General features: G+C 41.5%; 1 protein-coding gene across 3 annotated transcripts in view; it reads right to left on the reverse strand.

The window, feature by feature from the left end:
- Positions 1–6845: 6845 nt before the first annotated feature.
- MOB3B (MOB kinase activator 3B) overlaps positions 6846–13961 on the reverse strand; it is a 134453-nt gene continuing 127337 nt past the window's right edge. For all 3 annotated transcript variants that reach the window (XM_088472654.1, XM_088472652.1, XM_088472653.1), the window contains one exon: positions 6846–9825. In XM_088472654.1, the coding sequence (XP_088328780.1) occupies positions 9707–9825 (119 nt within the window). In that variant the 3' untranslated portion in view covers positions 6846–9706. The remainder of the gene's footprint in view (positions 9826–13961) is intronic.

Consider the following 13961-nt stretch of genomic DNA (forward strand, 5'->3'; position numbering starts at 1 on the left):
TTGCATCTGCCCTACAATACACCATGGCTAGAGTAAAATATATTGTTAATTGATTTGGAATGGGACCGGAATTAAGGTGTGCAAGTTGTTATGCTGCTTATACTGGTGACAATAGCATTGGATTGCTAAAGGTTTATCGGAAATCACAGACTCCTGCCATGGGGACTAATAATTTATTATCTACAGGGAAAAACTATCAAATACATTAGGGGGATGTAGTCATGTGGCCGGCGGCTGGGATGCCATCTGTTTAAATCCAAGTGTCAGAATCCCGACGTGGGACTAAACAACATAGGTGGCAAAATCCCGACGCCAGCCTACATAGTGAAGCCGGAATCCCGGCATCTCGATCGAAGGTAAGCCGGAGCGCCTTAACTGTTAGCCGCGGGGGGGTTAGATTTAGGCACCACTGGGGGGGTTAGGCACCCATGTGGGGGGTGGTTAGGTTTAGGCACTAACGGGTTAGGGTGCGGGGTGGGGAGGGTTACGTTTAGGCACTAAGAAGGGAGGGTTAAGGGGAGAAGGGGGGAGGGTTACCCCCCCTTGGTATCCAGACCCGTCCGGATACCAAGCATCGGGCTGTCACTGTCGGCTTTTTGACCAAAGGCATCCCGACAGCCGGCATTTCATACCCAACCCATATATATCTATATTATTTTAGGACTGTGCTGTTTTATTCCTAGCTATGCTTGCATTTTTACCTATAGGAAATCTGTGCTGAAATAACTGAGGCCCTGATTCAGAGCCGGACGCTATGACAGAGCGCTCGCTCTGAATCAGGGCCTTCCCTGCTCCTTTTTGGAGCGGCCTCCTGGCCACTCGCATAGCTGTGGGTGACCACAGCAAGCGGCTAAAATGATGGTCTTGACCATCGCGACCATCGGGCTTGCGACGAGACCCTGCGGTAGGGTCTCGCCGCCGCAAGCCCAGGAGTGCTTTTGGCTCACTAGTGATGTCAGTGGGGCCGGCTCCAGACGGCAGCCACACCGGCTCCAGATGGACGGGCCGGCTCCAGACGGCAGCCACACCCCCGGCACGCCCACCAAAGAGGGCGTGCTGTCAATCAACATCGACAGCACGCCCCCTTTGTTGCGAGAACCATAACGACGGCTTGGCCGTCGTTATTCGGGTCTCGCGCATGTGCACGACGGAGCCGCCTCCGAGCGGGTCAGAATCAGGCCCTGAGGCTGTTTCATATTATGACTTGGGAACCCTACACTGTGTGAAGTGGCATGTTTTTACATTTATTTCATTCCCCTTTAAACACTGCAGAGGTTTGATAATTAACACCAGGGGCGGGATGCAGTAAACGAAAAATGCGGTAAAATCCCCGTTTACCGCATTTTTCGTATGCATCATTCTCCTGGCCGCTGTGCTCCGATGCGGAGGGTAACGTCAGCAAACCACATTACAGCGGACAAGTAATACTTCTTACTAGAGACATAGCAAAGTGCACCTTAGCAACATGACCTTGTGTGCACAACATACAGTAGGGTGCACCTAGAGCAGCTGCAGAACTACAAGCCACCGCAGTTTGTTGTCCTTGCACATGCTTGTACTTGTATTTCTGGAACATGAAAAAGAAAGAGCTCTAGTAACTGGGGCACGCTCTGAAAATGATATGCATTTATTAAACTGTAACTTTTATTTAGGTAAAGGATAAAAAGATGATTTTTTATTAATTTATTCTGAACACCAATGAAAGAGTAATTGTAACATACAGGTATACTATTATCTATCAATTCTAAAGTAGAAAAATAAATATATAACAAAAATATATTATATGAACAAATATAAAAAATGACAAGAGACTGGATTAGAGTACAATGAGCCAGCACTGGAGACTCTCATCCCCTGCTTCACTGACCAGGCACAGCAAAAGAAAGCATAGTTCCAAGAGCACACGTGCTCAGGCTATGTCTACTCAGTGACATCGGGGTCTATTCATAGAGCAGAGAAAAGTCCTGTTTTGCGGAAAACAGGGTTTTTATCTGCTTTGTGCAATTCACAGAGCAGGGTTACCGTGGAGAAGTTCATCACTTCTCCAGCAGCACCCCCGCTCCGTGGATGAATCGCATTAAATTTACCATACATTAGTATGGTGAGTGTTATTAATTAAAGGACGGAAAGCTTTGCTTTCCACTTCTCCTTTGTGTTCAGATTTCCCCATCTCTGGAAAGCATAATCTGAACACTGCCACGAAGCGGGCAGGAAAGTTGCTTATCTCCCTGTCTTCTGCCCGCAGTCCCTACCAGCGCTGGCTCCGCCCCTTGATGTCCCAGCAGCAACTGCAGCCTCCCCAGACCTGAGCCCACCAGTAGTGTAACTAGTTTGTCATCTGCAGATGGCACAGGGGTGGGGGTGACATAGGGCCTGATTCAGAGATGGGCGGTATATGCAAAAGCAACAGGAGGCTGTAGTAGAAAGACGTCCACTGCAGGCTTTTGTGATACGCTACTGTGTCCAAAGATGCAGCATCAGATCATATGCATGAACATCGGGCATCTCGGTAACCCTTATTTTCTAAACTTCTATTTGGTGAAAATTTTCATTTTTGGATGATTTTCATGGCGATTTTTAAATCAATTATTTTCCAAAGGCACGATTGCCTGTCAAAGTCTCAAATTCAACATATTGAAAGCCACCATCCAGTTTTATTTTCAATGTTTTGAATACAAATCGTAATATTTTTAGAGCTCTAGTTTCTCAAACTGCCAGAAAACAGAAAAACTCTAAAAGAGTCAGTTGTAAGAGACAAGATTGCTACAACTACAGCACATTGGCCAGGAAGGGCCTCATATAGAAAAAGGACACCCCCCTATCCAAATGTGGGTGTGGCAACAGTGTGACCATAGGAAGTGTGCTAAATGGACTACTCCAGCAATATATTTACAGTTTTTTTGCCAACATGGAGGAGGGGGAACATCAGCGCAAAGGGACAATGGAGGCATTACAGGCCACGTGTTTATATGCAGCCTTTGGCCCTGGACACCATCTCAGATCAGAAGGTAGTGCAAAGGTTTCAGCTCTACTGTACAAACCTTGTGAATTTGTATGAGGAGGTCAGAGATGATTTGGAGCCTTTGACATCAAGCTCCAATGTGGTGATTAGGCTGCACTTATTAATATGTGCCATTTACTTTATAGCAAACAAATGTACCTCTTCTGTCACCTAGCTCCTCAAACCCTTAATAAATATAATGATGAAGTGGCTGGTCTTTTATAGGGCTTCTAAGACTTAAATATCCCAATTATTAGGGAACAAATTAAAAAATCTCCATCGGAGAAAAGCGCATTTTTTTTAATAACAGTAATCTCCACTGGTGTACAGTAATCGCTCATCACATAACAAGGTATAAATTATTATATGTTAGGTGAGTGCTACCATCAACACTATAGAGCTACAAAAACAAAATGGTGGTATATATGGTGCACAAACTGATATTGAATTATTAAGACATAACAATATTATTAATAAATAAGCATTATGTCTTAATATACACAATATCAGTGCACTACATCCAACACCTTCTGTTTTTGCCCTTAATTTTCATGTTTCTCAGAACTTGGTTCTGCCGCATATTTGCTTTAATGTACCCCTAAGTAATCCTCAGTGAAAACTTTAAAGGGCATGGACAAATGCCCCCCCCCAAAAAAAACAAAACAACACAACAACACTATATAAATGATTATTTCCTTTTATGAAAAGCACCATTTATCATCCCTGGCTGTAGCGTGATTCATGCTGTTTGATTAGATGGAGCCACTAATAAATACAGTTGGTTTATACCATACATAATTGAATAAATACATGAGCACACATATCCCATTTGAGTTTTTATTGGTTTAAAATCTTATATTCATATCCCATTACTGCCATGTTAACCATTAGACAGTGTACTCCTATTAATCTCATAACAATTTTCTATCATCCAGTTCTAAAAAAGAAAACATCTAATTAAGGAAATGATATGCTGGAAATGCTTGACCGAACCAGTATAATCTCATTAGAAATTGTACTTTGTATTCAAAGTTACAAGCTACAGCAGTCAGGCAAAGAATTATGTACAGCGATTCTTGTTTGAGAAAAAAAAAACACAATTAACAAAATGTAACATGGCATTCAGTTAATAAATAACAATTTCATTGTATTATTTTAATCATTAGAAAATGGAAACCCTACCTAGCCTCACTAATCTTCATTATGTTCAGTGAAGACATGCCTTTTCCAAGCCAAACCGGATTAGTTTAGGAAGTCACTACATGTAAACTTCTTGCTGTTCAGTGTTAATTGATTTCCTGTAATAAGAGCAGCAGCCATGAGCAGTGTACAGAGATTATACCGCCTTTCAGCTGCTCCATTACGCATTTCAGTCCTTGCATTACAAATCATACAAAGTATATTTTGTTGTAATTGTACAGAAAAATAACAGCAGCAAAACAGTATCTACCCATGGACTTTTCCTACGCATCTAATAACTGTAAAAAATATATATATTTTTTATCACAAATATAATTTTAGAAAATCCATCCTTACGTTGTTTTATAGTAGAAAAAAACATATATTACTCTATGTAACTAGTATTTTGTTAGTATTATGTTAGAGATCATTTGTTCTATTATGCAGGTTAGCTTATTATGTATATTATTTATTCCGATTATCATTCATTAAGTAAAAACCAGTTCAGCCTGCCTGAAGACTGGAACTATACCTTACAATATTTCATATTTCAACGATGATGTATATAGCAAATCAAATAGTAAATACAATTTTGATGTCTAATACAATGTATATTCACACCATTTTAACTGTGTGTAGAACATGATGTATTTTATTTTATGTTAAATCTAAAAGTACCCTGAGACTTTTTATAAACAAAAAACCTTGAAAATGTAATGTAGAAGCCTGATTCTGGCATTTATGCAGGGCTATGGCTATATGCCACTATATACCAATATACTGCAGTGTGACACTAAAATGTGACTGGTGTAACAGATTGGGATGGAGATTCGGTAGCTTACTGGACCCCACACCCACATTTATTTTATCAAAAGTCCTTCTTAGGTTCACACCATCTTCTTAGTTGTATGAGACCTAGGAAGAGAAACTATCAATAAACTTAAATAAATGGATGCCCTTGTTAAATAGGGGTTGGAAGGCCGTTTACTGAGGATCCCGACAGAGGCACCTGTAAGTACCCTAACCCTCTCCCCCCCCTAACTTCCCTTAGTGGTGCCTAACACTAACCTCCCTGGGGGTTGCCTAACCCCCAGTGGTGCCTAACGCTAACCGCACATTCCGGCACCCTAAACCTAACCCTCTTGGGGGGTGCCTAATCCTATCCTCCCCCTGGTGGTGCCTAACCCTCACTGGGGGGTGCCTAACCCTGTCCCCCCCGTGGGGGCCTAAACCTAACCTCCCCCTGCGGCTAACAGCTAACACGGCCCGGCTTATCTTCGATTGGGATGCCGTCTTTCGGGATTCCGGCTTCGGTATGTAGACGGATGTCGGGATTTAGACGCCTATCTTTAGTCCCGAGTCAGGATTTCGACGCCGGGATATCAACAGACGGCATCCCGGCCCTCAGTATTCTAACTACATCCCGTTGAATAGACCTTTCTTATAAGATATCACTTACCAAGTGCAACCTGTGTGCTGCTTATCAAAGTCCTGCTGACCCATACTCTATCGATGGCTTTCCATGCCTCTTAGCATCAATCCCTATTATACTCATTCACTAAATGTCTCCCTGCCGTGTTCTGGCTGCTATTTAACCACTTTACTGATGATCTTTCCTGGTCAGAAATTGTCAGTTTTTTTTAAATATACAGTTTAAAAAGTCATTTTAAAATTATATTTAAATATTTTATTGAAAAAAAAATGCCTAGAGGGTGTTTTGCGCCACCCCGTGTCCATAGGCCCCCATTATAAAATAACTTCCCACCTCCTATTGTCAATAGATCCCTCTAATTCTAGTAACCGTACCCCACACACCCCCTTAGTAGTAAGAGTCCGTTTTATAAACTAACTCCCCAGTAAGAAGCCTGTTTCCCCCCTTCCCTTCCTCCCCCTATGTCAAAAGTAATTTTTTAAAATTACTTTCTCCAGCATTATATTACTTTATTTTGCCCCACCCCCACTGTTTGCAGATCCCTCCGGGTTATAACCTCCCCGCTCCCCCACATGCAGAGCGCAGTGGAGAGTGTGTCAGTGGGGACTGAAGGTCCGTTCCCTCTGTTGTATCTGATTCGCTAAATAGTGCTTAGGGGAAGAACTAAGTTCCCTTCCTTGCACTTTTGTCCCCGATGCAGGCTGGTGTGGTCGCATTGGATGCAACCCTGTCAGCAGATGCACTTCTGGCTGCAATCGCATCACATGCGACCACACAAGTTAAGTGGTTAAATAAATTTTGAACAAGGTGGGCATCATGCAGGGGAAGGACCAAGGGCGGAATACTGGAGCTCATCTTCCGTGTCAATTATCCATTGACAGGCATGTGGCACCTGTGAATTTACCAAGTAAGGAAGCATTTATTAGGCATTCCTAACAATTACTTATATTGTTATTTACAATGTCAAGAACAGTACAATTAGTTCCTTTGCAAGAGATATATTGTAGTGATAACAGACAGTAATTATCTGTGTTTAGTACAGATGTGTCCTCATACATCTAGCCTCCTTGCAGGCTAAACAGTCCTTCTAGTCACGCCATGCCGTGGCGTGATTTGGTAGCGCTGAGTGTCTTTTTGTGCGACTTTTTACCTTCAAATGTGTCTCATTCGCACAGCGATGCGAATAGTTAGCACAAGTATACATTAAATTATATACAGCGTGCCTATGTTCTGTGAGTGACTGCGGGTGTATCTACATGCAAAATGCTACGTTACAGTGTGAGCGGCAGTGTAATAGCGGCAGTGTGATACACCCACAGTCGCACACAGAACATAGGCATGCTGTATATAATTTTAATCAACTGAAGCTGCTTGTGCTAAATATTCGCATCACTGTGCGAATAAGACGCTTTTGAATGTAAAAAGTCGCACGAGAAGACGCTCGGCGCTACCGAATCACACAGAGCTCCCACGCTATGTGTGGCGTGAGTTGTAGCGCACGGAGGATAGATGTATGGTGACTGGGTGCTGTTGTGTTGTACTTTGTAAAATGGCAATAGTGCGGCTTTGCAGGTCTTTGACAGATTATTATTAACCTTAATTTATATAACGCCAACATGATATGCAGCTTATATAGAATGTTTTACCACTTACATCGCATCATACACCTGTAGAAATGCTTCAGAATCATAAAGTAATATATGATGTGCTTTGTTGAGCAGCCTCCATGTAATATAATGCCTTTGTTATAGCACAAGAAGTCTGTTATATAGCTGTACAGCTGTTTTATTCAGCAAGAGGACTTCTTTATTTTTGTTCTGTTGCCGTGTATGATACGACAGAGTAGATAAACAAATATGTTTGGAAGACAATGGTGTTTGCAGGTGGTGTATCATTTAAGACAGTGGGGTCAACCCAATTAGGTGCGAATTGCGAGTTTGTTTCTGGAAACTCGCACACTTTGCAGCGAAGCACGCTCCCGAGAATTCTCCAATCCAATTAGGTGCGAATTGCGAGTTCGTTTCTGGAAACTCGCACAATTCGCAGCGAAGCACGCTCCCGAGAATTCTCCAATCCAATTAAAAATGCCTATTCGCACCACTCGCAGCGGAGGAGTGTGAATTGATTGCCAACTGAGATTTGAGAGAAGTGAGTGAAAAAGTGGGGAGACCATCCTGGACCCCCCAAAATGAATAATTTTGTTAGCCGTACCCTATAGAAGGCTGTTTGTGGGAATATTAGGAAGGTACTGTAGGTTTTTAAATAGTGTCAAATGGCTGATTTGTGGGGGGGGGGTTTAAATGCAAGAAAATGTAAAAAATTAACTTTTTTTTGTTTGATCTCAAACAAATTAAACTAAAAATGCAAAAAAAAGTAGGGAAAAAGGTGATTTTGGGGTACTTTGAGGGCACCTTGAAAAGTTGCAAAAAAAAAATATAAAAAACAATTATTTTTCAATAAAAAAATATTGTAATTAAATTTGGGGTGCCTAAACTAACAAAAAAGTTGAATTTGGGGTAATCTGAGGACTTTTTTTTTTACCCCCAAAAAGAACATATTGGACTATTGGGGGGGGGTGCAAGTTACCCCTCTACAGAAGGTTATACAAGCATATTTACTAAGCAATGGATTTTGAAAACCCATGATTTTTGCACATTTTCAATATATTATAATATTTAATGCAAAACAAGCCTGATTTTGCTATTATTAACCTTTTAAATACGGCAGTCAAAATCTGCAAAAAATATGGGTTTTGAAAATCCACTGCTTAGTAAAATACCCCGTAGGCAGTTATAAGTACTCATCAGTACATTTGTTTGTTTTATATTTGTTAGGCTATGGTAAAAATAAATACTCGGAAATAGTTTAAGGGGAATGACAACTCTTAAAATTGACGGTAAACAGTGATGGCTTCTTCTCAGAAAACATATTTGCCCAACCACATTTGTGAGTTAAGAGATAGCAGCATACCTGCATTTGGCAGTATATATCTTACTATATTGCCAGTTACTTGTAGAAGGACACGCAAGTAAGTAAGGACTGTCTTAGATATGCTATTTGCGGTTTATAGACAAAGGGTCTGATTCAGCAAGGATCGCGGCTGCGATTACGCACACAGTCTCACTGCGATGATATGCTAATCCATTGCTGCACTACATAAGGACGCCCAATTTACCTTACACACATCCGTAATGTTTAGCAAAACTGCAAAACCATCTGTAACATTGAGTACAATCGCAGCATCACGCACACTTGCACAAGCCCTGACCTTACTCAGGAATTGCTAACCTCATTGCATGCAGTGAGTACACAAACTGCGTATGGAACCACAGTGGATAATTTATGCATGCCCCTGCAATGGCGTTTCAACGCACTGGCATGCCTGCGTTTCGCTGACCCCCTACCCCCCGTCACCTCCCCCAAACGGTACTTCCTGTCAGTCATTCTGTGATGGGTCTGCATAATCACTGTTATCACAGTCCCGATCGCAGTGGAGTGTTAGCGCACTCGATGTATACGTATGCGCAGAACGCATCAATCAGCCGATTGAGTGCGTAATCGCAATCCTTGCTGAATCAGGCCCGCCCCAAAACACCAATTTTATGTAGTCCTATCTATTGTATATTTAGCTCCTCTTAATATTATTTTCTAATCATCCTCTTTTACAATTTGTTTCTCTATCTCTATTGTACATGAATAAAATTCCCACCTGTAGGGACACATAGGTTATACAAATGCACAAATCTGAATATGTGTGTGTATTTATAAAAACAGTCAACCCAAAAATAATGTGATGTTATCAAGTACGAGGTGTAGTGAAAAAGAAGCTCTGTAGAAAATATAAAGGACAATTTTGATTTGGCATTAGTACAAATAAGTCCAATAAAAAATATAGGATAGATCTGACGAAATCCTGAATCCAGTGATGCTATTTTGGGTTTAGTATTGTTTATCTCTTTGAATGTGATACAATAAAGAGACTTGCACTTGTCTCAACTCCAGTTACACTATCCTCAGAATTGTGCTAGCAGCATTGTTGGAGCCTGGGCAATGACACATCCACGTAGAAACTGTCCACTTTGAGGTCCAGTTGGTCAGTCACACACATTCATGTCTCCCATGAGTAAACTGGACATGACCAGAAAGAAATTGGTGTTGCCTTTGACCTTCAGAGTGCATTCCTTCACTGGCACATCCGTGTTGTCATCTCTTTCTGAAAAAGTGGTGAGAAGAAATGGACATAATTAGTGCCAGCATCATAACAATGTCAGGACCCTGTTTAAATTACACCTCACACACATATTGGATCTTTGCAATTGCACACTCAAACTATTATCGCTATCTATCTATCTATCTATCTATCTATCTATCTATCTATCTATCTATCTATCTATCTATCTATCATTGTTGGATTCATTGCTAATGTTACATATACAGTATGTTTTAATATAATATTTACTTTACTTATTCATTATTACTATGGTATATACAGTGCTACTAAATGTTGGAAATTTGGCATCTTTGAACAATTTTGTATCTTACAGGACTCTGTTGCAGGGCTGCCACTATAGTGAAAAGCAATAATCTCCATTAGTGCTAGAACCCAAAGAAAAGTAATTTTGGACTACTTGAATTGAATGATGAAGCCCTGCACTGGACTATGGTTGCAGAAATGTACAATAAAATATACTTTGAAACTGAGAAAGTTTTTAAAAATTGATTATTGTTTTTGTGGTTGATTTTACAGTGCATTCTCTAGAACATCCACTAGGTGGAAACATATGAACAATATATGTGACATCAGGCAGGTCAAACTGGCACTTATTTGTTTTATAGTATTCTAATATAGATATACAGATGTGTCCTCTTGCATCCTTGCCTCTCTCGCTGCAAACATGTGCACGTATTGCGCAATGTGATTTGCCGCGTGCGAGCGCCACGGTACGCCATGCCGCGTGCTGCTTTCACACCATGCAATCCTATTGTTAGTTTTTCATATCACTCCTCTAATTTGGACCATAATCTATATATTGTATAATGGAACTCCATAATCTGCCACTTTCTCACTCATCTATAATCTTCAAGGCCCTACATATATATTTGAATGACTTTAAAATAGCTTCATAAGTCTTTTTTTTTCCTGCTGAGATGCGTTTCATATCTCTTGATTTAAGACCTCTTTATGCATCAATGTAAACCAGAAATGAATAGCCAGCAAAGTATGTGTAAATCATAGCACCAAGCTCAACTCCAAAAGCGTGTCTGACGGCCAGCAGGTCACAGGAATCGTCCGGTTTTAGCAAATCAATTTGGTTTTGAACAAGTGCCACTTTCTCACTGTTAATCTTTTCAAATGATTTAAGCAGTATGCTAACATGTGACATAAGTCATCACACCTTAGTGCTGGATGATGTTCCAAAATGTATCTCTGGGGAAATTGATGAGACACAAGGCAAGTGAGGGAACAGCTTTAAATTGTTAACCTCTAGGTGATTTTGTTTATTGTTCCAATTTATATTCATAGCAGAGGATTTTGAACCTATATAAAGAATGAAGCATAACATTAACACCACCCTTTGTGACTAAGCAAAGCTGTTTAGTCCTAGGCTAAAATATAAGTAACAAACAAACTTTAAGAAACATGAAGCTAGCTGTAATATTGTATATCCACATCTATATACATCCTTCTATATGGCGTTAGCATCAAAATTCCTGCACATGCACTGAACTCACTAATAATGCCATGACGCCTTTCCAAAGACATTTCCAAAACGCATGATTATTATTTTTTATTTCTGCTGATTTCTTATTTCTGATTTTGGACACTAGAGAAAACCAATGTCAAGAGCAATTGAAGTTAAGGTGCCTACACACATAGCGATTTTTTACACGATTTTCCCGATTTCAACAAATCGTGTAAAATATGCCCCAAATCGTGAGTTTCTACTCACGATCACGATGCCGACGCGCGTCCCGACTCATCGTACATCGCATCTTCAGATCTGCCGTGCTGTAGGGCAGATTTGCCAATCTGGGACACAATACACTAGATCTTAAGTCAGACTGGACATTTTTTACTCCAAGTCGTGACCACGACTGCCAGGGAGCTGCCTGGGGAGAGTTCAGGGGAAATCGTGCCTCAGGCCGGATCGTGAGCACATCACTATGTGTGTAGGCACCTTAGACATTATTATTATCCTTTATTTATATGGTGCCGCAAGGGTTCCACAGTGCCTTACAAAGTACATAAACAAAGGAGCAAAGAAGAAAACAGCGACTAATACAAAGCAGAACAAGGACATAGTTTATAAACATTGCTGTATTAGTGATCATAACACTCAAATAAGCAGCTGGGCATCAGTAACCTAGTGTTAGATGCCTTTGTGGGGAGTTAGGAGTATACGATTGAATGAGTAAGGGAAGGAGAAGCACATTAGGGAAGAGGGCCCTGCTCGTGAGAGCTTACATTCTAAAGGAGAGGGGCAGACAGACAGGGGTGACACAAATGAGGTAGACAGTGAGGAAGGAGCATGGAGCAGCGGGTTAGGATGAGAGCTGGAAGGGTTTGATGACATGGGATATACCAGAGGCCAGCTCACCTAAAGGGCTGTCGTGGGGGGCAGTGATTTTGCAAGAGAGTCTACATAAATACCTGGGCTCTTTAAAGTCCAACCAACCCATCCAAGTAGCAATAAACTCAGATAATTTGTCTGCTGCTGATAGGTACACATCAACCAAGCACATAAAGAATTCAATTAGATGAAACCATTCCTTTACCAATGCATGGTGATAGCTGTCAAATCTAGGTAACTGTAACACTCCTTGTTGGTTGCACCTTTATAAAGTTTCATGTTTAAACCTGGGAGGCTGTGATGTAAGCTGTGATGCCTAAAATGTTTGCATTCTGCCTAATATCTCTACACAGACTTTCCATGCACAACAAAAAGATCAAGGTAAATAAGGGGCATGCTTTATCAGTGCAATTATTATCACCAATTGAAAGTCCCATTAATCCTTAACATGGCAGAGGGGGATCTGTAGAGTGACAGGATTCTATGCAGACAAATTTAGCCCAGTCCCATGTCCTCCAGCATCCCCTTCATTAATTGAGGATCTATCCTATGAAAAGCCTTTTCGCCATCAGTAGACAGGAGTATGGTGGAAGCTCTAGAAATTGCAGCATTGTAGATCAGATCAACTATCTTGGTATTATCATCATTGGCTTCCCTTCCAGGTATAAAACCCATGTGGTCACTATGGATCAGATGTGGGAGGCGAAGTTTGAGACAATTCGCAATAAGTTTGGAAAATAATTTTATATCCAGATTAAGGAGAGAGGCGATAGCTGGAGCACAGGAACAAATCCTAGATATGTCGGCTGTTAAGGCATGGGACGAAAAAATATGAGATATGGTAAGAACTTACCCTTGTTATCTCTATTTCTACAAAGTCCATAGGGTTCCACAGGATACCTTGGGGTATAGGCGGATGACGTCAGAGACGGAAAAACCGGTGACCAGATCAAAGCCCATTTGCAGTACAGGTGCAACAGGGCGGGAGTCCTGTGTAACCCTATGGACTTCATAGAAGTCGAGATAGCAAGGGTAAGTTCTTACCATATCTCATATTTTCTACTTCAGGGTCCATAGGGTATCCACAGGATACCTTGGGAATGTCCCAAAGCAGTATCCTTTAAGGGTGGGGACGCTCCTGTGCTGGAAGGAGAATCCGCCGCCCGAAGGAAGAATCCTGAGAGGCGAAGGTATCGACTGCATAATACCTTACAAAGGTATGGACAGAAGACCACGTGGCAGCCTTGCACAGCTGAACAGCAGAAGCACCATGTCGAGCTGCCCACGAAGGACCCACAGACCTAGTGGAATGAGCCCTAACAGAGGATGGAACAGGAAGGCCTTCATGAATATAAGCCTGAGAAATTGCCATGCGAATCCATCCTGCCAAAGTTTGCTTAGTGGCAGGCCAACCCTTCTTTCGGAAGCCATAGAGGACAAACAAGGAGTCCGACTTCCTAAAAGAATTAGTATGGTCAACATAAATCCTTAGAGCCCGTACCACATCCAAGGTGGCCTCACCAACCGAGAGGTCTGGAGAATTAAAGGCCGGCACTATGATTTCTTCGTTAATGTGGAAACTAGATATCACCTTCGGGAGAAAACTAGGGCGAGTGCGAAGCACCGCCCTGTCCCTATAGAAAATGAGAAAAAGGGAGGCAGACATGAGGGAGCCCCTAATTCGGAAATCCTTCTGGCGAAAGCAATGGTCAGAAGAAATACAGTCTTAGCTGTAAGCCATTTCAAATCCACTGAGCCCAGCAGTTCAAATGGCGGT

The sequence above is a fragment of the Taudactylus pleione genome, unplaced genomic scaffold (assembly GCF_031769625.1).
Source record: "Taudactylus pleione unplaced genomic scaffold, aTauple2 ptg000127l, whole genome shotgun sequence".
NCBI classification, from domain to species: Eukaryota; Metazoa; Chordata; class Amphibia; order Anura; family Myobatrachidae; genus Taudactylus; species Taudactylus pleione.